Source organism: Macrotis lagotis, chromosome X (genome assembly GCF_037893015.1).
Source record: "Macrotis lagotis isolate mMagLag1 chromosome X, bilby.v1.9.chrom.fasta, whole genome shotgun sequence".
Lineage (NCBI taxonomy): Eukaryota > Metazoa > Chordata > Mammalia > Peramelemorphia > Peramelidae > Macrotis > Macrotis lagotis.
In genome coordinates, this window is record NC_133666.1 from 2,355,876 (window position 1) to 2,379,738 (window position 23,863).

The window sequence follows — 23,863 nt, forward strand, 5'->3', positions numbered from 1 at the left end:
TCTGTTGCATGTATTGTTACCTTATATATTGTTTGGTATTGGACTTTTATTATTTTGCTTGTGTGTACCCCTTGTGATGCAAGTCCTCATCTCATGCATAAGAAAGCTTTTGACTGATGTTTTTGTCGATCCTCCGAGATAACCCTTTCCTGGGAATCTATAGGGTGCTTCACGCTTAAACAAGAAAGGGGAATTGTAAGGGGTTAATAGACAGAGTACGTGGCCATGAGGAATTCATCCTGAGAGTCACTGAGATGGGGGACAACAGGAATGTCCATACCAGAGTGCTCTGAACTCAGGAAGGAGCTCTGGCCCTTCTCTCTGTTTGTTCTCTGCCTTTCATCTTGTTGAAGATTCTCAGGAAGGAGCTTTGGTCCTTATCTCTCTGCCTTTCATCCTCATCCTGTTTAAGCCAGGAAACACACCTTTTGTGGCATGCCCATTACTCTTTCACAGAGCCTGGAGATGAGGAATGCTGATAACAAGGGGACTGGGCTTATATATACCCTTACTCAACTATGTGAGTTAGAGATGTAGAGATGTAGTGTCCTGTTAATAAAACCTGTTATACATCTCTCCTGGTTGAACTCTCATTATTGAACATGCGGGTTCATGTCTGGCCCCACAAAGACCTTGGAACAAAGGTATGACCTGGCTGCCCAAAAGGAAAAGTCAAAGGACTTTTCATTGGACAAATACAAAATGAGAATAATTCTCTCAGATCCTCAATTGGACAAATACAAAATGAGAATAATTCTCTCAAAACCTCAATGGGTCAAATGGAAAGCTCTTTCAAAAGTAGAATGGACCAATTGGAAAAGGAGTTGCAAAAGGTTAATGAAGAAAATTCCTCTCTAGAAAAGAGAATGGAGTTTGCAGAAACTAATGACTCCATGAGGTAGCAAGAGCCAGTTAAACAAAACCAAAAAATAGAAAAAATAGAAGAAAATGTAAAATACCTCATCATTAAAACCACTGACCTTGAGAATAGGTCAAGGAGGGGCAACCTGAAAATTATTGGACTTCCTGAGAACATTGAAGAGAAAAAAGCCTGGACTTAATATTACAGGATCTAGTGATGGAAAACTGCCCTGATATCATGGAACCAGAGGGCAAAGTAGATATTGAAAGAATACATGGTTCCCCTCCAGAAAAGGATCCTAAAATGAAAACACCAAGGAATGTTGTGGCCAAATTCCAGAACTATCAGATAAAAGAGAAAATCCTGCAAGCAGCCAGAAAGAAACAATTTAAATATCAAGGAGCCACAGTAAGAATTATGCAGGACCTGGCTGCATCAACATTAAGGGATCGAAGGGCCTGGAATGAGACATTTTGAAGAGCAAGGGAGCTTGGAATGCAGCCAAGAATCCACTATCCCGCAAAGCTAAACCTTCTCTTCCAGGGAAAAAGATGGACATTTAACGAAATGGAAGAATTCCAAAAATTCCTGATGAAAAGACCAGAGCTAAATAGAAAATTTGGTCATCAAACAGGAGGTTCAAGAGACACATGAAAAGGTTAAAGAAAAGAGAGCGGTTAAAAAAATTGCTATCCAATAAGTTGAAACTGGCTATATCCCAGCATGGGGAAAAAATTCTCATAAATCTTGAGAATTGTAACTCTAACAGAGAGAATATACCTAGCCAGAAGTGATGGACATTCATGACCTATCCATGAGACTGCTATCCAATGGGATGTAACCGGCTTTAACCCCACTTGGGAGACAGACTCTAATAACTCTCAAGAATTTTAACTCTATTAGACAGAATGTACATAGCTAGAAGTGACAGATACTCAGAATTTTCTATGACACAGATAGAATGATCTAAAAAACACTACCTCCTTAAAAAGGGAGACAGGAAGGAGATGGGAGGAGGGAGGGGATTGAATGGGGTAAATCTCATTATACTAAGAGGTACAAAATACCTATGGTAATAGAGGGGAGGTAGGGAAGAGATGAGAAACACCTGAATCTTCTTCTCATCAGACTTGGCTTAAAGTCAATTTACACATACTTAGTTAACTTAAAAATCATCTAAACTATCAAGGATTAAAAGGGGAAAAGGGGAGGGGGGATGGAGAAAGGGAGGGGGAAGGGGAAAAGGGGAACTAACAAAAGGAAGGGAAGGTAAAAGGGAAAAAGAGAAAGGGAAAAGAAAGGGGAGAGGTTATTATAGGAGGGCAAACACACTGAAGAGGGTGGTATTCAGAAACAAAATACTGGGGAATACGAATAAAGGCAGGGGGAAGAGGGAAAAATACAAACAGAGGGAAGATAGCATGGAGGGCAATAAAGAATTAGTAATCATAATCTTGAATGTGAATGGGATGAACTCTCCTTTAAAATGTAAGCAAATAGCAGAGTGGATTAAAAACCAGAATCCAACAATATGCTGCTTACAAGAAACTCATTTAAAGCAGAGAGATACACATAGAGTAAAGGTAAAAGTTTGGAGCAAAATATATTTTGCTTCAGATGAAGTAAAAAAGCAGGGGTAGCAATCCTTATCTCAGACAAAGCAGCTGCAAAAATAGATAGCATTAAAAGAGATAAGGAAGGAAACTTTATCCTCCTAAAAGGTACCATAGACAATAAAGTTATTTCAATACTGAATATATATGCACCCAGTGGGACAGCATCCAAATTCTTAGAGGAGAAGCTGAAAGAACTACAGGAAGACATAGACAGCAAAACTCTATGAGTGGGAGACCTCAGCCTCCCGCTCTCAGATTTAGATAAATCGAATCATAAAATAAACAAGAAAGAAGTTAAGGAGGTAAATAAATTGTTAGAAAAACTAGATATGCTAGACTTATGGAGGAAACTGAATGGGGATAGAAAGGAATATACCTTTTTCTCTGCAGTACATGGCACTTATACAAAAATTGAGCATGTACTAGGACATAAAAACCTCATGATCAACTGCAGAAAGGCAGAAATAGTGAATATATCTTTCCCAGATCACAATGCAATAAAAGTCATATGCAATACTGGGCCAAGGAGATATAGACTCAGAACAAATTGGAAACTGAATAACCTCATTTTAAAAAAATGAGTGGACCAAAAAACAAATTATAGAAAGAATTAACCATTTTATCCTAGATAATGATAATAATAAAACAACATACCAAAACCTATGGGATTCATTCAAAGCAACCCTCAGGGGATATATTATAGCTTTAATTGCTCACATGAATAAATTGGAGAAAGAGGAAATCAATGAACTAAACATGCAACTAAAAAAATTAGAGAAAGAACAAATTAAAAATCCCCAATTAAATACCAAATTAGACATTCTAAAAATTAAAGGAGAAATTAACAAAATTGAAAGCAAAAAAACTATTGAATTAATAAATAAAACCAAAAGTTGATATTATGAAAAAACCAATAACACTGATAAAACTCTGGTCAATATGATTTAAAAAAAGAAAGAAGAAAACCAAATTGCTAGTATCATAAATGAAAAAGGTGAACTCACTACCAATGAGGAAGAAATTAAAGTAATAATCTGAAATTATTTTGCCCAACTCTAATGCCAATAAATTTGATAATCTAAGTGAAATGGATGAATATTTACAAAAATATAAGTTGCCCAGATTAAATGAAGAGGAGATTAAATACCTAAACAACCCTATCTCAGAAAAAGAAATTCAACAAGCCATCATTGAACTTCCCAAGAAAAAATCTCCAGGGCCTGATGGATTCACAAGTGAATTCTACCAAACATTTAAGGAACAATTGGTTCCAATTCTATATAAACTCTTTGGAAAAATAGGGAAAGATGGAACTCTGCATAACTCTTTCTCTGAAACCAATATGGTGTTGATACCTAAACCAGGAAGAGTTAAAACAGAGAAAGAAAATTATAGACCTATCTCTCTGATGAATATAGACACAAAAATCTTAAATAAAATCTTAGCAAAATGATTACTACAAGTTATCACTAGGATAATACGCTATGATCAAGTAGGATTTATTCCAGGAATGCAGGGTTGGTTCAATATTAGGAAAACTGTTAGTATACTCAATTATATCAACAACAAACCTATCAGAAATTATATGATCTTATCAACAGATGCTGAAAAAGCTTTTGACACCATCCATTCCTATTAAAAACACTAGAGAGTATAGGAATAAATGGACTGTTCCTTAGAATAATTAGCAGTATCTATCTGAAACCATCAACAAGCATTATATACAATGGGGAGAGGCTAGAGGCATTCCCAACAAGATCAGGGGTGAAACAAGGGTGCCCATTATCACCACTACTATTCAATATTGTATTAGAAATGTTAGCATCAGCAATTAGAGAAGAAAAAGAAACTGAAGGAATTAGAATTGGGAAGGAAGAGACAAAACTCTCACTCTTTGCAGATGACATGATGGTCTACCTAGAGAATCCCAAGAAATCATCCAAAAAACTACTGGAAACAATTAGCAATTTTAGCAAAGTTGCAGGTTATAAAATAAACCCTCATAAATCCTCAACTTTTCTATTTATGTCTAGCAAGAAACAGCAGGAAGAGCTAGAAAGAGAAATCCCATTCAAAGTAGCCTCAGACAATATAAAATACTTGGGGGTCTATTTGCCAAGACAGACGCAGAAACTTTTTGAAAACAATTATAAAACACTTCTCACACAAATTAAATCAGATTTAAATGACTGGGCAAATATCAACTGCTCATGGATAGGTCGAGCTAATATAATAAAAATGACAATTCTACCAAAACTAAAGTATCTGTTTAGTGCCCTACCAATCAAAATTCCAAAAAATTACTTTAATGAGTTAGGAAAATTGTAAGTGAATTCATATGGAGAAATAAAAAGTCAAGAATTGCCAGGGGCTTAATGAAAAAAAGTGCAAGAGAAGGTGGCTTAGCCCTACCTGATCTAAAATTATATACCATCAGTCATCAAAACTGCTTGGTATTGGCTAAGAAATAGTGGTGGACCAGTGGAATAGACTAGGTGTAAAAGCAGGAGATGATTATAGTAATCTGCTTTTGATAAACCCAAGGAGTCCAGCCATTGGGATAAAAACTCCCTCTTTGATAAAAATTGCTGGGATAATTGGAAGTTAGTATGGAAGAAATTTAGATTAGACCAACACCTCACACCCTTTACCAAGATAAGATCCAAATGGTGACAGGACATAGACATAAAAAACAATACTATAAGCAAATTAGAAGATCAAGGACTAGTTTCCCTGTCAGATCTATGGAAAGGGGAGCAGTTTATGACTAAGGAAGAGTTGGAGAACATCACCAAAAACCAATTAGATGATTTCGATTACATTAAATTAAAAAGCTTTTGCACAGATAAAACCACTGTAACCAAGATCAAAAGAAATGTAGTAAACTGGGAAACAATCTTTACAACTAATGATTCTGACAAAGGACTCATTTCTAAAATATACAGAGAACTGAGTCATATTTTTAAAACAAAAAAAACATTCCCCAATTGACAAATGGTCAAAGGATATGCAAAGGCAATTTACAGATGAGGAGATTAAAGCAATCCGTAGCCATATGAAAACATGCTCTAAATCGTTAGAGAAATGCAAATTAAAGCTTCTCTGAGGTACCACCTCACACCTCTCAGATTGGCCAATATGACCAGAAAGGATAATGATCATTGTTGGAAGGGTTGTGGGAAATCTGGGACACTACTACACTGTTGTTGGAGCTGTGAACTCATCCAACCTTTCTGGAGAGCTATTTGGAACTACACCCAAAGGGCAACAAAAATGTGCATACCCTTTGACCTAGCAATACCACTACTGGGTCTATACCCTGAAGAGATGATGAAAAAGGGTAAAAACATCACTTGTACAAAAATATTCATAGCAGCCCCTGTTTGTAGTGGCAAAGAATTGGAAATCAAGTAAATGTCCTTCAATTGGGGAATGGCTTAGCAAACTGTGGTCTGTGTGTGTCATGGAACACTATTGTTCTATTAGAAACCAGGAGGGATGGGAATTCAGGGAAGCCTGGAGGGATTTGCATGAACTGATGCTGAGTGAGATGAGCAGAACCAGAAAAACACTGTACACCCTAACAGCAACATGGGAGTGATGATCAACCTTGAAGGACTTGCTCATTCCATCAGTGCAACAATCGGGAACAATTTTGGGCTGTCTGCAAAGGAGAGTGCCATCTGTATCCAGACAAGGAGCTGTGGAGTTTGAACAAAGTTCAAGGACTATTCCCTTTAATTTAGGAAAAAAACAGATATCTTATTGTCTGATCTTGTTACCTCTTAGAATTCTTGTCTCTTCTTTAAGGATATGATTTCTCTCCCATCACACCCAATTTGGATCAATGTTCAACATGGAAACAAAGTAAAGACTGACAGATTGCTTTCCATGGGGGGTGGGGGGAGGAAAGTAAGATTGGGGGGAAATTGTAAAACTCAAATAGTATCTTTAATTAAAAAAAACAATTTAAAAAAAGAAAATGTATAGAAAGAGCCTTTTAAATTAAATAATAATGCATATACCTCCCCCCCAAAAAAAGATCATCCTCCCCCAGTCACAGCCAAGAAGCCCAAGTATATTTGTTCCTAATAAGATCACATTTGCAGAGGACTTTAGGATTTACAAAGCATCCCTTATGGTATTGTGGGAGGGGGGAGGTAGGGAGGGGGTAATGACTGTTTTTGTTTTGATTTTAATCTTCAAGTTCTCTCTCCCTCCCAATTTTCCTCCACCCATTGAGATGGCAAGAAATAAAATACCCATTATACAGCTGAAGTCATAGAAAACAGATGTCTACATTAGCCACACTGGGGGGCGGGGAGCAAAGAAATAAAGTGGATAAAATCTGCTTCAGTCTCCACTCTGAGCTCATCAGTTCTCTCTAGAGGGGGAGAACATTTTTCAACAGGAGTCCCTTGGAGTTGTTTGGGGTCTCCAGTCACATGACTGGTAAATCAAGGACTTGAAGATTTTCTTCTCCCAAATCAAGAACTCATTCTGCTTCACCCTCGCCCAAATGTGCTTTACCTCATCTGGGAGAATGCTCTGCCAGATGTTTTAGTAGAAACAATTGGTTCCTTTTTGACCAATTTAGTTAGGTCACCTGGACTAGTGGTGCAAAAGGAAGAACCCTAGATTGTGAGTTCACATTTGGATTGACTGACTTTGAGCATGTCATGGCTTTTCTCTGGGCCTCAGTTTATTCATTTGTAAAATGAGAAGAGGTGACCCAGTGATCTCTGAGATCCATCCCTTCAGTCTTAAATTTGGTCTTCATCAGTCACACATTAGTCACACATAGTCCCTCCCTGCCTGCCCATAGCCACCAAATGAATCACTGGGGAGCTTGACCCAGCTCCTCTGCTCCATCTTGAGGAAAGATTGAGAAAACAAAAGTCTACTCTTCTCTCTCCCATAGTCCCAGAAGTAGCTCAGGGTGGTGACTCCTCTAAGAGCTTGTGCCCTCTTTCCCCAGACCAGGAAGTGCTTAGGGTAATGATCTACCCACAAGAGATGGCCAGCTAGTTAGCTGATACATTGACTGGAGTGTTGGACCCACTGTGGGGGGGATCAGGAACAGCTAAATTGAGATCTCAGCCACTTATACTTGTTGTGGGACCCCAGACAAACCATCTTCAAGAGTTACCTCTGGGGAGCCAAGAGTATTCCTACACACACACACACACACACACACACACACACACACACACCCCATCCCCATTGGACCCAGGGCCATAGATTCCTAAGGGTTTCTTGCCCTGGCTCTAGAGGCTGGCTATAGGGAGGAAGACACTGTGTGGCCTTGGGAGATGAGCTGGAGGGTCAAAACTGGCCACACTCATCCATCCACAAGATCACATCAAGTCTGAACCTCCTTCTTCCTCCATACCCCTGCCCCCTGACTGGATAGGATGAGAGGGGGATCTCAGAGAGCTCCCCCTAGATCTTCTATTGAAGAAGGGTGCCTATGACAGCCCACCAGGTCATATTCTTTCATTAGTTCTGCTCCTTCCTCTTTCTCTTCCAGTTTTGGGGTTTTTTTTTAGTTTTTTTTTTTTTTTTTTGCAAGGCAATGGGGGGGTTAACACAGCTAGGTAATTATTAAGTGTCTGAGACCGGATTTGAACCCAGGTACTCCTGACTCCAGGGCCAGTGCTTTATCCACTGCGCCACCTAGTTGCCCCCTTTTGGGTTTTTTTTAAATGTTTCTCTGTCGTCTTCCCCCATTAAACTGTAAGTTCCTCGATGGCAAGGATTGTCTTTGGCTTCTTTGAATTACTTCAGAGAATAACTTTAATTGTTCCCCTTTGAGCAGGTGGAAAGGAGGGCCCTCCCTAGAAGGGCAGGACCTGAGAGAGACAGAGAGAGAGAGATTTGTAGGAAAATGCTTCTGCAAGCATGGCCCCAGACTGAAGTCTATTGTTCTGTTGGCCAAATCCAACTCTGTAGTGAAATGGTCCTTCAGTACTGAGCCCTTGGCCAAAAAATCCTTTGAATTGGTTTTCACAATGACATGAGGGGGGAGCTACCCCTCCTGCTCCCTTATCTCTTCTTTCTCTGTCTCTCTGTCTCTGTCTGTCTCTCAGTCTCTCTGTCTCTGTCTCTCAGTCTCTCTCTCTCTCTCTCTCTCTCTCTCTCTCTCTCTCTCTCTCTTTCTCTTTCTCTCAAAATAATGAGATTTCAAAAAATCTAAAATTTTTAAAAATCTTTTCTTCTGGGTTTGTACTTAGAACCCAGATTACAATCTTTCACCTGCACTAGTGGTTGTTAAAAATTTATATACACGGGGCTGCTAGGTGGTGCAGTAAACAGAGCACTGGCCCTGGAGTCAGGAGCACCTGAGTTCAAATATGGCCTCAGACACTTAATACTTACTTAGTTGTGTGACCTTGGGCAAGCCACTTAATTCCAATGCCTTGCAAAAATGGACAAAAAATACCTTCCCCCAAATGGCCCCAACAATTCCAGAACCAGACACCTCTCCCAGGTCCTACCCCAGACCTCTCTGTGGCAAGGCCTGTTCCCTACCTTCCCAATGTCTCCTAATTATTCGGCCTTCTCTGACACTGCCACCCCTCCAGAGCAGGCCCTACCACCTCCCACCTAGACTGGTGCAGGAGCTGCTGCTGAGTTGGCCTGCCTCAAGTCTCTCCCCAGTCCATCCTTCATGCACATACCAAAGTGTGGGTCTCACCATCTAACCTCCTGTACTCAATAAATTCCAATAGCTCCATCTGGCCTCCATGATCAAACCAAAATCCCTGTTTGACTCTTAAAGCCCTTCCTCCTTTGGCCCCTTCCTCCTTTTCCAGGTCTCTGGCACCTCCCCATCCTCTACAATTCAGTGACACTGGCACCTATCACAAGATGCTCAACTCCAGAATCCAAGCAACCTAGGTACCTTCTAGGCCTGGGCCTCTATATCCCTCCTTACCAACTCCTCCTGGTTTCCCAGGCTTGCCCCTCATCTCAGAAATCTGCACCCCTTAGCTATCATTCTCTATGCCCCACTGCCTGCCAACCCTACCTGCCCAAATGCTCCACCTCACATTTACCCACCCCTTCCCTTTTGTTCTTCAGGAGTCCTTCTTCTTGGGCCACAAATTAGCTTTGGTTTTTAAGCTCCCAGTTCTTCAGCCTCCTCCCTTCTCATGAAACACCATCCTCCTCCACCCCATCTCCACCTCATCTATGTCCAGAGATGGCCACATGTTTACCATAAGTCACTAGGGCTCCACTTCCTTTGGCTGGGCATTCTACCTCTCTTTGGGAGAGCCAATCCTGTCTTTCTCCTCAACTCTTTCCCAGCCTACTACTGCTCCTGCTCTGCCCACACACTGCCCTTTACCCATCTCAATCCATTGGGGAACCAACTCCACCCTGCACTATATCCTACATTCAAGGCCTTGGCCCTCTTATCCTGTCACTTACTGTGCCTCGTCAAGTCTTGGATTACTCCAGTCCTCTGCTATCTTCAGTCCTATTCATGTGCTACTGTCTCAGACTGGAGAAAATCACAAGTTTGGGTTGCCTAGACCTATTAAAATTTATCTCATACAATCACACCCAGACTCTCACCAAAGCAAAGCTATCTTATCCTTCTTTAATTCCTGGCCTCAGTGGTTATTTCAAACCTTTTCATCCCTCTTCAAGACTTCTTTGGACTCCCCAAACCCCAGTCTCTTAGCTGAGGCCCTTGTCTCATTCCTTTCTCCCCCAAAATGCTAAGAACTCCTTCTTCTCGAGGCAGCTAGGCAGCGCTACAGTGGATAGAGCACCAGTCCTGGAGTCAGGAGGACCTTGGATACTTTATAATAACCTAGCTGTGGGACCTTGGGCAAGTCACTTTGCAAAAGCCAAAAAAAAAAAAAGAAAAGAAAAAAAGAGAACTCCTTCTCCCATCTTCCTCTTCATTTTCCTTCACTCAGATGACTTCCCCCTCTTTCTCCTCCTTCATTCTATCTCACCTGAAGAGGTGGAATGGCAAACTCCTTTATAGGAACCCTTGATCCCATTCTATCTTCTTTGTCTCTCCATGACCTCCAACCCTACCATTCTCAGACAGCAGATTGTCCCCTCTGTGCTCTTCAGTTTTTCTCTAGGCTCTTCCCTGTTTACTAACATAACAATGTCTCTCCCCGTCTTAAAAAAACCTTCCTTTAAACACTGTACATCCTAACAGCAACATGGGGGTGATGATCAACCTTGAAGGACTCGCTCATTCCATCAGTGCAACAATCGGGAGCAATTTTGGGCTGTCTGCAAAGGAGAGTGCCATCTGTATCCAGAGAAAGAGCCGTGGAGTTTGAACAAAGTTCAAGGACTATTCCCTTTAATTTAGAAAAAAAAACAGATAGCTTATTGTCTGATCTTGTTACCTCTTAGAATTCTTGTCTCTATCCCAAGAAATCATCCAAAAAACTACTGGAAACAATTAGCAATTTTAGCAAAGTTGCAGGTTATAAAATAAACCCTCATAAATCCTCAACTTTTCCATATATGTCTAGCAAGATACAGCAGGAAGAGCTAGAAAGAGAAATCCCATTCAAAGTAACCTCAGACAATATAAAATACTTGGGAGTTTATTTGCCAAGACAGACTCAGAATCTTTTTGAAAACAATTATAAAACACTTCTCACACAAATTAAATCAGATTTAAATAACTGAGCAAATATCAACTGCTCATGGATAGGTAGAGCTAATGTAATAAAAATGACAATTCTACCAAAACTAAACTACCTGTTTAGTGCCCTACCAATCAAAATTCCAAAAAATTAGTTTAATGAGTTAGAAAAAATTGTAAGTAAATTCATATGGAGAAATAAAAAGTCAAGAATTGCCAGGAGCTTAATGAAAAAAAGTGCAAAAGAAGGTGGCTTAGCCCTACCTGATCTAAAATTATATACCATCAGTCATCAAAACTGCTTGGTATTGGCTAAGAAATAGTGGTGGACCAGTGGAATAGACTAGGTGTAAAAGCAGGAGATGATTATAGTAATCTGCTGTTTGATAAACCCAAAGAGTCCGGCCATTGGGATAAAAACTCCCTCTTTGATAAAAACGGCTGGGATAATTGGAAGTGAGTATGGAAGAAACTTAGATTAGACCAACACCTCACACCCTTTACAAGATAAGATCCAAATGGTTACAGGGCATAGACATAAAAAACAATACTATAAGCAAATTAGAAGATCAAGGACTAGCCCTGGAGTCAGAGGGTCTGAGTTCAAATCCATCCTCAGACATTTCATAATGACCTAGTGGTATGACCTTGGGCAAGTCACTTAACCCCATTTCTTTGGGGGAAATATGTAAATGATCATGGAAACTTCCAAGGTGGGATTATGGTCACCAAAGTGATATTCTGTAAGCATAGGTCTAATCATGTCACCTCTCCATTCAATGAATTCTAGTGCCTCCCTCTAACATCAAGGATCAAGTAGAAAATCCTCTATTTGACTTTTAAAGTCTTCCATAATCTGACCCTTCCTACTTCCATCAGTTTTCTGACACCCCATCCCACTCTCTGTATTCTTTGAGATCCAAGGATAGCAGCTTACTCAGTGTTTTTCCTAGGAGACCTGTCTTCCAACTCGAGGTCTTTTCTTTGGCTGTTGGTCCTCCTTCATCTTCACCTCCTGGCTTCCCCAGCTTCCTTCAGGCACTTGCTAAAATCCCACCTTCTTCAAGAAGTTTTTCACCATCTTCCTTCTGCTGATAATTTCCAAACCGACTTGTCTATATTTTGTTTGTAAATAGATGTTTGTGTGTTGTCTTCCTGATTAGACTGGAAGTTCCTTGAGGACAAAGATTGACTTTTACCTTTCTTAATATCCTTGGTATTTAGTGAATGGTGATTAAGTCGTTGAGGATTGAAAGCTTATTAGAGAGGGGCAGCTAGGTGGCACAGTGGATAGAGCACTGATCCTGAGTCAGGAGGACCTGAGTTCAAATCCAGCCTCAGACACTTCATAATTACCTAGCTGTGTGACCTTGGGCAAATCACTTAACTCCATTGCCTTAAAATAAAATTAAATTAAATTAAAAAAAGAAAGCTCATTAGAGTTCATTAAGAGCACCATGAGTTAAGTCTAGGGCAGAGCTAAGATGACTGTGCCAAGGTGTTAAGGTTGATGTTCAGGGTGACTCCAAAGATGAATGTAAACTACCTTGAATTAATGTAGATAGCAAAAGAAGCTCCCACTATCCCATGGGAACCCTTGCACATGACTCTGAGCCATCCTGGTCTTGTGCCTTTTTTGTCCTGTTTCTATACACTACCTGGCCTGGGTTGGTATGGGATTCATTACTTTGGCCTGATATCCCCGCAGATGACTGATCTCTTATAAGTTATTAATCCCCAATTAGTCCCCAATTAATCCCAATTAGTCCTAATAAAACCTAGTCATAACCAATCTGGTATGAGTCCCTCTTTCTTTGGTATCTCAGTATTCTCTCAGAGGGTATGCCTCCCTACACTTGGCATAATCGGGGCCAAAGAGATCTGCCATCTTACAATGCTGCTACTGCTGCTCTATGACCCCTTGGCCACTCTGTCCAAAAGGCCGACCCTACTAGGCCACGTGGTTCTGCTCCCAAGCCCAGGGTGCCCACCTCATCCTCTAAAGTTCTACTTTTCCCCATGTTCTTTCTTTCTGATTGCCTAATGGAAACAGCCCTCATGACTGCTTCTCATGGCTGCTACCCTTCCTGGAGAGAATATTACAAGCACCACTGTCTTCCAATCATAGATTTCAAGAGGTCATCTGGCGCAATCTCCTCATTTTATTAAAGGGAAACTGAGGCCCAAGGAGGTCAGATGACCTGAGGTATCAGTGAGCAAAACTGGAATCTGCAGCCAAGGTTTCAGATCCAAAGCCCAGTGCTTCTGCTGCTGTAACAATCTCATCTCTGATCTCTGTGTTTCTAGACATTAGTACAGATTATGACCAAGTATTCGGTAGAGAACTGGAGAGAGACAGACCTTCTGGGCATCTCTCTAAGGAGCTGTCCATTGAGTCCATTGCTCTCCCCCAATGCAAGCTGGCACCTTCTTCACAACTCATCCCCCTCAAAGAGGGGCTTGGTGATTTGTCCAGGGAGGATATGTCTCCCAGTCCTTCCTTACACTAAATAGCCCACAACCACCACAATTCTCATGTAGAAAAGAGTGAAATAGTAAGAAAGGAAGAAAGGAAGAAAGGAAGAAAGGAAGAAAGGAAGAAAGGAAGAAAGAAAGAAAGAAAGAAAGAAAGAAAGAAAGAAAGAAAGAAAGAAAGAAAGAAAGAAAGAAAGAAAGAAAGAAAGAAAGAAAGAAAGAGAAATGGTAGCTGGAAGAGCATCCAAGAAGATGACTTTGGGATCATCTGAATTATTCATAAGCAAAAAACACAGATGACTTTTTTAGGTCAACATGAAGTTCTCCCCAGGAGAGTATCACCAGGACCAATTCTTGGCCCTGTCTTAAAATCAAAGGAGTCTAGATTTAGAACTGAAAGAGGGCTCAGGCACCAACCAGTTCAACCCTTTCATATTCAAGGTGTGAAAAGAGCAAGAGAAGTGACTTGTCCAAAGTCATCCAAGCAGCAATTGGCAGATTGCTTTAGGTTTCCAGGCTTCCCTCCCCCTCTTACCAAGAGCATGTCCCCAACTTCTCCATAAAGCAAAGGTCCCAAAATGCCTGATTCATGTTGCCCGGGCTTAGGCGTCTGGAAGGTTTCATCTGTGTAGGCCATGTAGCGGGCTTTCTTATACTTCTGGCCCAACCACTGAGGATATCTTTTAGAGCCTCTGCAAAGAAAGAAAGATGAAAGGTTGGCATGAAGCTTTCATCTGAAGTCCTAAGGGAAGGAGAAAAAATTGCATTCCAGTTCCAAAGTTCTGAGCAAGGTGAGCTTCTGTGGAGACCCCAGAATCATGGGAAGTAGGGCTGGCCACTGCACTAGCTGACAGCACTTGCTGCAGATCTCCTCCCATTGGTGCCCTTTGGCAGTACTAGAAGGTAGTTCCTACAGACATTATGGTTCCCATCTAACAGAAGAGGAAACTGAGCCTATTCTCCAAATAGATGAAATGATTCCTCAGCTGTCACAAGCTCCACCCAACCAAGGGTCTCTTTTTCTGAGGTTATGCGGACCAAGAAAGTTGGCTCAGAAGAGGACCAGACTCAGAGGGGTAAGTTGGCAGTGGGAGAGGCCAGTTGTAACCTGCCTGGGGCCTGCCTGGCTGACTCACCTTGCTGAGGGGCCAGAGAGGGTTGCAGGTGCATAGTCCCAGTCTGCCTCTTGTACGGCAATGTAATGAAACCATGCTTTGGGGTATTTCTTGGCCACTGACCGTGCTTGGAGGAAGGTAGAATCATTGGCATCGGCCAACAGAAACACCTCAGTATCCTCATCATAATCATCATAGTCACCTTCTGGAACTTTTTCCATCTTGACCTGGGGCTCCTCAGGAGTACAACTTTTCACATGGATATAGGCTTCCATGCCATCTAGGTATATGACAAGTCTCCATTAGCAGAAGCCATGAGAGCCCAACCTAGGTGAGGACAGTACCCCCCCCCCAATAAAAAACCACCCTGACTTCTAGCCGAGCTCCCCAGAGCAAATTCCAATTCCTTGGCTTGGTCTTTCATGGCTCCTGCCTCCCTGAAGGCTCGAATCTCAGTGCTCCTCCATCCCAGGGCTGAGTATCCCTGGTTCAGCTCTCCCTCCTGAAGTCTTGCAGTTCCCACCTCCCAGATTAGGGAGGTCTGAGTGACTTCTCCCTTCCCTTCTTCAATCTACTGGGGTTCTTAAAGGGGATTCTTAACTGAGCTGGGAGAGGCCCATGGGGTGGGGGTGGCCTACCTAGAGTTCTTCACACTATGAGAGAAATGCTATTTCCTTCCTATCAAGCTCATAAAAAGAAAGCTCATCCCTACCATTGTGTGGCTCACTGGATAGGAAAAGGCCTTGCTTCATTCAATTGCTCAGTAGTTTTTACCCCAAACCATCTAGTGCAATAACTTCCAGCTGAGCAGAGTCAGTCATTCTAACACGGGCTCCCATGGAGTCTTTTCCTTTGCTTTGACCCCAAAGGGGAGCACAGTCAAGTGACTTTGACCTTGGCACCACCCTGTTTCCCCCATCTTTATTTCTCTACCTTCCCACCACACACCATGGATAAAGAGAATTATTATTAAAAAGGAATTATTTCCCTTGATTGCCCCCCCCCCCTTTTCGGCTTAGTTATGCAAAGTGTCTAATGGCTGGGGCTGCAATATCACATTTAGATCAGAAGGTGGCACCATTGACCATTATATTCAAGGAAGAGTCTCCAGATGTGCTAGTAAAAGTACATTTGTGGTTCATGCATTTCAGGGGCCCTGGACTCTCTGGGACCTTATTTGAATTTTTTGGGCAAAACTACTGGAGTGAAGAGTTGGTCATTTCCTCCTCCAGTTCATTTTACTGAGGAGGAAACTGAGGCCAACAGGGTATCACAGCTACAAAGTGTCTAAGGTTTGAATGGAACACAGGAAGCGAAGTCTCCAGGCCCAGCCGCCCATAGTAAGTTAGCACCTTTGAAATGTAGCCATTGGACTCTGGCCCTTATTTCAACAGTAACTACCTCAGTGTATGTCCCATCGCTTTCTTATTTTTGAGGGAGACTCCAAGAGACTATGAAAAGAAGAGAGGATAGGGGCAGCTACATGGCACAGTGGATAGAACACCAATCCTAGAGTCTGGAGTACCTGAGTTCAAATCCAACCTGAGACACTTCACAATTGCCTAGCTGTGTCACCTTGGGCAAGTCATTAAACCCCATTGCTTTACCGGAAAAGAGAAGGAAAGATAGGGGGAAGCTAAGTGCCACAGTGGATAGAGCACTGGCTCTGGAGTCAGGAGGACCTGAGTTCAAATCCAGTCTCAGACACTTAATAATTACCTAGCTGTGTGGCCATGAGCAAGTCACTTCACCCCACTGCCTTAAATAAATACAATTTGAAAAAAAGACAGAGGAAAAATTAAAAACTAAAAATCTGGTACAAGATCTTTAAGGTAGATCCTGTCCATTTCTACTTGCTCACCAATTAGGAACTTTTCTTATTGATAACTGACTTGTCTTTTACTGGTGCAACATGGTTCAAAACTGGGCTGAGAGAAAGAAAGCGACTCCTCAGGAACTGAGCTGGGCACTCCTAGCCCAACCTTAGTTCAGTTTATCACAGATGGGAATGAGTTGCAGGGGACCTGACACCTCCTCAGTCATGCTCCTGTCTCATTAGAAAAGCATTGGGGCTTTGGGGGATGAACAATGAGAGGAAAAGTTCAGGTCAGCCAGGCTCTGGAGAGTCATATAGAAAATGATATCCCCCATAGCTTGGGAATTCTCTCAACGGTCAGCAGTGTGGAAAAGCTAGTGGTTTGCACGGGATCTTGGACTTCCTTCGGAAAGGCCCAACTGCTAGGATTTTGGCCTTGCCTGATCTCACTTGGAAGTTTGTGTTCAGTTCTAGATACCACAATTTTTTTGTTGTTTTTTTGCAAGGCAATGGGATTAAGTGACTTGCCCAAGGTCACACAGCTAGGTAGTGCTTATATGTCTGAGGCCGGATTTGAACTCAGGTCCTCCTGACTCCAGGGGCAGTGTTCTAACCACTGTGCTACCTAGATGTCCTTCTAGGTATCACATTTTAAGAATGCCTTGATAAACTGGAGAAGGTTCAAAGGAGGACAGCAAGATGGAAAAAGGTCTCAAATCCATGGAATAGGAGTATCAATTGAAGGAACTGGTCAGATTTAGACTGAGAAACTCAGGGGCACATAGGAGTTGCCTTGGTTTTTTGTTGTGTTTTTTGTTTTTGCAAGACAATGGGATTAAGGGCCTTGCTCAAGGTCACACAGCTAGGTGAGGCCAGATTTGAACTCAGGTCCTCCTGACTCCAGGGTGGGTGCTCTATCCACTCTAGTGCCACTTAGCTGCCCAGAAACTGCCTTTAAGCATGTGAAGTTCTGCCATGGAGAAGAGGGACCAGATTTGTCCTTTTGGGCCCCAGAGGACAGAACCAAGAGCAAAAATGGAAGGCATGAAGAGACAGCCTTAGGTTTGGCAAAAGGAAGCCATGGGCTAACACTACAAGTTGCCCAAATGAGGAATGGGCTTCCTTGAGAACTGGGCCATTCTTCACAGTTAGAAACTGGATGAGCACTGGTCAAGCTGTTGTACTACAGGTTGGGTTGAGTTAAGAAAGGACTATGGGGGCAGCAAGGTGGTGCAGTGGATAGAGCACCAGTCCTGGAGTCAGGAGGACCTGAGTTCAAATCTGGCCTCAGACACTTAATAATTACCTAGCTGTGTGACCTTGGGCAAGTCACCTAACCCCATTTGCCCTGCAAAAAACTTTAACCCCCCCCCCAAAAAAAAACAAGAAGGAACTATGGCCTCTTCCCACTGGGAGGATCTAGGGATCCCCCTCCCCCTCCCCCTCCCCGTCCCTATCCCCCACCCCCTACACATTCCAGGGGACTCTCCTCTTGTCTGTGTAGGTTCTAACAATTCTGTTTGCCAATCTCCTCAGGGGCCCTTAAGATGGTACCATGTTGGTGAGATGAGATCTGGCAAAACATCAGGAAGTGGCCAGTGTCCATGGGCAGCATCTGAGCCGTGAGGAAGGTGGCTGGAGAGATCTCCAGGGATGTGAGACGGTGGTTTCTCACTAGGAAGGTATGGCTTTCCAGAAAAATTGAGTGGACTTCAGGGGCGGTGCCCATGCCAATCACATGCCAATGGACCAACTTCCTTTGACACACGAACAGATCTGCAGAGGAATCAGTCAAGGAACATTTTAGAAATCCCTCCTCTGTGCCAGGGTTCCAAAGCCAAAGGTCCAATAGTCTTTACCTCAATTGAACCAAGATGACATGGACAAATGGCAGTATATGTGTCCTCCTCCTTTGCCATTCCTTATCTCTTTCCCTTTCCTCCCCCTCCTTCTCCCTGTTTTCCTTTTCCTCTTTCCTCCTCCTCTCCCTTCTTCTTTCCTTTCTTGCCCCTTTCCTTCTTCTGTCCTTCTCCCTCTCTCCCCCTTCTTTTCATTCCCCCTTTCCATCCAGTTCGGCCTGGGCCGTGTGTTCTCATCCTGTTAGCTTCTAAGCCCAGGTCAGATATCCTCAGGGTAGTTTGTTGAGGACCTGTCCTGAAAGAAGCCTAGACATGGTTCCCACTTTCAGAAACTCAGTTGAGGGGGGTGAGTTCAAACAGTGACTTGACCTGGTTCACCTGCCCCCTCCCCCTTCTAGTCAGTAGAGTAAGTTTATATACAGCCAGTGGGGGGGGGGGGCAACATCAGGTAGTAATGATGATATTTTGTCTGTCGTTCTTGAAGAAAACCATGATATCAAAGAGGTGATGCCATGGCAAGCATGTGAACTGAATTGGGGGGGGGGGCTGTGCTAAGTCCCTAGCCTCCCTTTCTCCTCCAGGGTCATCTGCATCCATCTGGAGAAGTGGCTTGCCTGAGGTCGCACAGCTAGGAAGTGGCAAGTATCTGAGACTGGATTTGGGTCCCTATCCTTCTGGCTCAAGGCCAGCACTCTATCCATCGCATCGCCTAGTTGCCCTTTCATAAAGTAATATTGCAAAGGGGAACACTGAGGTCATGCCCCAAGTGTCTCAATGATCAAAGGCACATCATTTACAATTTCTATCATATATTAACCAGAAATCATTTCCTGGTCCTTTGTGCTGACTCTGGGGAGGCCATCAAAGCATCCTGGCAGGGCCTATGATGTGGAAACCTCAGCCAACATGATGCTGATCATTTCAGACATGGGTACTTTTTTATTTTAAAATTAATTTTTTATTATTCTCAGTTACATGTCCAAACAAAATTTAACAATTATTAAACTACTGAATTCCTGACTCTCTTCCTTAGGCCTGTCCCACCCCCATTGAAAGGTCAAGCCATTGGAGAAAGGTCCTTTCTGATGATGTGGATGTGTTTGCTAAGAAATTTTCCTCACACCTTTAAAAGGATTTATCTATAAACCAACGAACCCCAAGATGGCCCAGGGAAGACAGAGAAACCATCTGAAAAGGAGACCCCCACACTCTTATGCCCCAATCACTGGTCCCTCCACTGGGTCCACCTAGAAGCCATGTAGAGGGGACTGATAGTTTTGGCCTCTCCCCTCCCCATTTTCTTCCCCATGAGGACTGCCCTCCTTCCTATCCTCTCACCTGTCCTCACACCCTCTGCCTCAGATTGCCCTTTTGCCTGTTTTCCTCTACCAGTTGGGGTCATTTCTGGTGAGTATTCCAAGTCCCAGATGTACCTGACCCCATCGGAACAGGCCATAAATGAGCAATTCGGGAAGTAAAGCATCCCCAGTCCAAAGAGAAGCCAGGCTCAGGTCCTCAGTGGGGGAGGGGAGAGCAGGAGCCAGCTCTGCTTTGGGCAGCAGCAGCTTGGGCCCTGTTCACAAGACCCCCTGGGAGCCAGGATTGGGGATGGGCTGAGCTGGCCTCAAAACTAGAAACTCCCCTCTCAGTGGATAGGTTTTAGCATCCCCAGTGGACCAGGGTCCACAAGAATTTATACTGCCATTTCCCTGAGGACCTGACCCTGGCTCATTTAAGACTGCCAAGCCAGAACCATTTGGTTTCTTGGTGTTGTTTCCCTATGTTCAACTCTTCCATGGGTCATAGCATGCCAATGCTGCCCCTTTTCTTGGCAAAGATACCAGAGTGGTTAAGGTAAATAGGGTCACATGACTTGTCCAGGGTCACACAGCTAGCATATGTCTGGGGTTGGATTTGAACTCAGGGTTTCCTGACTCCAAGGCTGGTACTCTGCCCATCAAACCACCTAGCTGCCCCCTATTTACCACAGAATAGTATAAGAGCAAAGGGTTATTACGATCTCATTTTACAGAGGACAAAATGAAGTATGTATATGAGATGAGATTTGACTCTGGATCGAGGCCTCTCTCCATTGGGCTATGGCCAAGGGTGGGCAGTCTGGCTCCCCTCAGCAGGGTTACCCCTTCCTGGGCAGCTTGCTTGTACCAAAACACACTCACGTGGGTTACAGCCTCTGCCACAAGGCCCAAGGCTGGCAGGAGAGACCAAGGTGGCAACGAAGTGAGGATGCCCTGGAAAAGCTCTGGCCCAGTGGCCTCCTGGCACGAACTAGAGAGTTCTCTCCTGACCACCCCCCACCCCCCGCTTTGAGGGCGCTGCCTCTGGGCAGGGCCAGCCCTCACCTGCTCTTTCTCTTTTGCCTTTCATCAAATCCCCCCCCCACCTGGCCACCCACCCTCCCTGTTATCCCCCATTCCCCCCTCCTTTTGCCAGCCAGCATCCTCAAAATCTGCTTCTGCTTGAACACAAATGTGCATGGCAATATTCACAGGTCTGTGCACCACCAACGGGGAGGGGATGAGGGCACTTAAAAATGTGCACATGCATGTGGATGGAGAAAGGGGGAGAATGAAAAGAGCCATTCAAAACCAAAGCTGGCTCTGCTCAACCCCTCCTCAACCATTCATCTGAGCCCACCTTGTGGGCCTTGCTCTCTTCTCTTCAGCTTTAATTCTCTCCTCCCTCTTACACTTAGTCTCCTGTCTCTGTCTGTCTCTGTCTCTGTCTCTGTCTCTGTCTTTGTCTTCTCTGTCTCCATCTCTCTGTCTTTTTTCCCCAGATCCATTTGCTGAGGGCCCACATCTACAAGAGCATGTTCCCCAGATATTTATAAAGTGAGGAACTGGGCCTGGACCATTTGGCTAAGTCATTTCTTGATCTAACTCGAGGCTTCTCTGATCTCCAACTTGCAAAGTCCTTCCCCATTTCTGTGGAGGGCAGTAGCGGCAGGAGCAGCAGCAGCATCGTTTCGGCCTCCCATGCTCACCTCAGACATCCTCAAACATCTTTGGAGTCTACCCTCTCCCTTTTATCCAATCAGTTGACAAGTCTGGTGGCTTCTACCTTCACTCCATTTCTCATATCCAAGTCCTTCTCTTGGGTCTGGTAGCCACCACCCTAGCTCAAGCCCTCCTTCCTAACTGGATAGGCCTCCCTGCCTTCTTCAAGGCTGCAGGCCCCATCCAGATCTCCAGGAAGCACTCCATTTCTGGCCTTGTTCTTTCCCAACTCCAAGAGCTCCCCTCCCAAGCCAGCTTTAGGCCATCTCACCAGCCATTTCCCCTTTTCCAAGGTCCCCGGGCTCAGTAGCCCATTGCCCATCTCTGGTTGGTGCCACCATGCCAGGAAGAGACTCTTTCCTCACCTCTGCCTCTCACAAGGCTGAGCTTTCTTCCAGAATCATTGCCCATCTATCCAGCTCTAGAGAAAGAACTGATGAACTCCCAGTGCAGATGGAAGCAAATTGGGGGTACTTCAGGATTTGGGGGATTTGGGCCTGGGTTTTCTTTGTCAATGTGGCAATGTGGCAATGTTTTGCATGATGGCCCATGTAACATCTCAGTCGGATCTCTTGTCTTCTCAAGGAGGGGCAAGGGAAGGGAGGGAAGGAGGGAGAGAATTTATTGGGAACTCAAAACTTGAAGAAAGGGGCAGATAAGTGGCACAGTGGATAGAGCACTGGCCCTGGAGTCAGGAGGACCTGTGTTCAAATCTAGCCTCAGACACTTAAGAATGACCTAACTGTATGACCTTGGGCAAGTCACTTACCTTTCAAAAACAAAAAGAAAAAAACCCTTGAAGAAACAATTGGGGGGGGGATGTTTGTATGCCACTGAAAAAATAAATTAAATAAAAATGCAGTGCAAAAAAGAATTCATTCTCGTGCCAACTGCCTCTTCCATGGAGTCATGCTAGTGCTCTCTTTCTCCTCTGATTAGGTATCTATACTTCTTTGGTCCCATTCATAGCCACTACCAGAACAGAAGCTTCTGGAGGTTGGCAAGTTCAGCCTTCGGTGCTGAGCATCAAATACGAAAATCGATTTGACCTGGAATAGCCTCACAGGGCTCAGGGGAAGGTTGTTGACCTACCTGGCAAAGACCCGTTCACATAGCCATTGATGGTGTGCACTTTAGGGTATAACTGGTTGGACTGGTCCACCGGAGCCCCCGTCTTGGGCCCATCTGGTTCTGAATACCAACTTTTCTCTGCACATAGAGAGGGTAGAAAAGACGATACTCACTAGGTTGGCTTGTTCCCCTCTCTCAGAACCACCATTGTTCCTTCCACCAATCCCAAACCTTGGGGACCCAATTCAAAAGTGCTCCTCAAAAGGAAAAAACCATTCATTTGGAATCAGAGGGAAGAAACCCTAGTCCTCCCCCCAACCCAGGCTGGAGCCTTTGCAGGCTTTCCTGGGATGTCAATTAGCTGACAGGCTTCTCTTCCCTGAAGGAGGTAGGAGAGCCTATTAGATACACCCCCAAATAGAAGGGACCTCCCAGAGGAGGGCATCCAATCCAGTCAGCTGTACTTCTCTGGGACATCCACAAAAGTGCCTACCCAGTCTTCCCTGAAAGTGCTCCAAGGAGGTGGAACCTTCCTCCTCCTAAAGCAGTCCAATGAGAGCTGAACTAAAGGGGGATGAAGTAGTGAGTTTCCTGTCATTGGAAGTATTCAAGCATCTGTTGGGGATGTTGTAGAGCTCTTTGGATTCAGTTCCCTCTGAGCACCTTTTCAGTTCTGAGCCTATCATTTACTTTCTAGAGTGATAGGGAGTCAGTAAAGCAAGTATCAAAGAAAGAAAGCAGAGTGAATCAGGGGTTTGTGAACAGGAAGGAAGGTGTGGCATGAGTCCTAGAGGGGTGATGATTGGAAAGAATGGAAAAGAAATGGAAGTGTAGACAGACTGAAAGCAGCTGAAACAAAACGATGGAGGATCTCCAGAGGACTGGCTCTTGGCGGGCCCTCAGCCCAAACCACAGAAGGAAAGAAGCCTTTGTGGGCTCATTCACCTCCTATGAAGCTTAAAGTTGAACTTGGGCCCTGGTGTCATGGGTCTGGATGATATTGTGGGGTGGGGGTGGGGTGGGGCAGTTCATTTGGTATCTGGAGCATTGTGCTAGAAGAATAGGCTGGGACTGGGAACTTGGAGTTGGGAACTCCTAGTGAGGAAACCATCACCAAGGAGGATGGGTGGCTGTGTCAGTGAGGATGGGTATGGATGGAGATGCCCCCCCGCAATTCCTCCCCACCTCTAAGTACTTTCTTAAGTCCCTTAGAACTAGTTCTTGTCTTTTTAACTGCTTGATGACCCCACTCGATTTGAATTGGGGATGCCTTTCCATACTCCAGACTTGGGGGCACAGTGATGTATTCTGAAGGCAATGGGAGCAGAAGAAGATTGGAGTTGGGGGAGAGGAAACCTGACCCTTGTCACAAAGGGAAAGCAGAAAGAGGAAAAAAGAGAAGA

The 23,863-nt window shown here is 43.9% G+C and overlaps 1 protein-coding gene across 3 annotated transcripts in view; it reads right to left on the reverse strand.

The window, feature by feature from the left end:
• F8 (coagulation factor VIII) overlaps positions 1 to 23,863 on the reverse strand; it is a 114,237-nt gene that overhangs the window by 55,342 nt on the left and 35,032 nt on the right. For all 3 annotated transcript variants that reach the window (XM_074208206.1, XM_074208207.1, XM_074208205.1), the window contains 4 exons: positions 22,482 to 22,598; positions 18,065 to 18,286; positions 14,716 to 14,974; positions 14,115 to 14,271 (listed from right to left, as the gene is read on the reverse strand). In XM_074208206.1, coding sequence (XP_074064307.1) covers positions 14,115 to 14,271; positions 14,716 to 14,974; positions 18,065 to 18,286; positions 22,482 to 22,598 — 755 coding nt within the window. The remainder of the gene's footprint in view (positions 1 to 14,114; positions 14,272 to 14,715; positions 14,975 to 18,064; positions 18,287 to 22,481; positions 22,599 to 23,863) is intronic.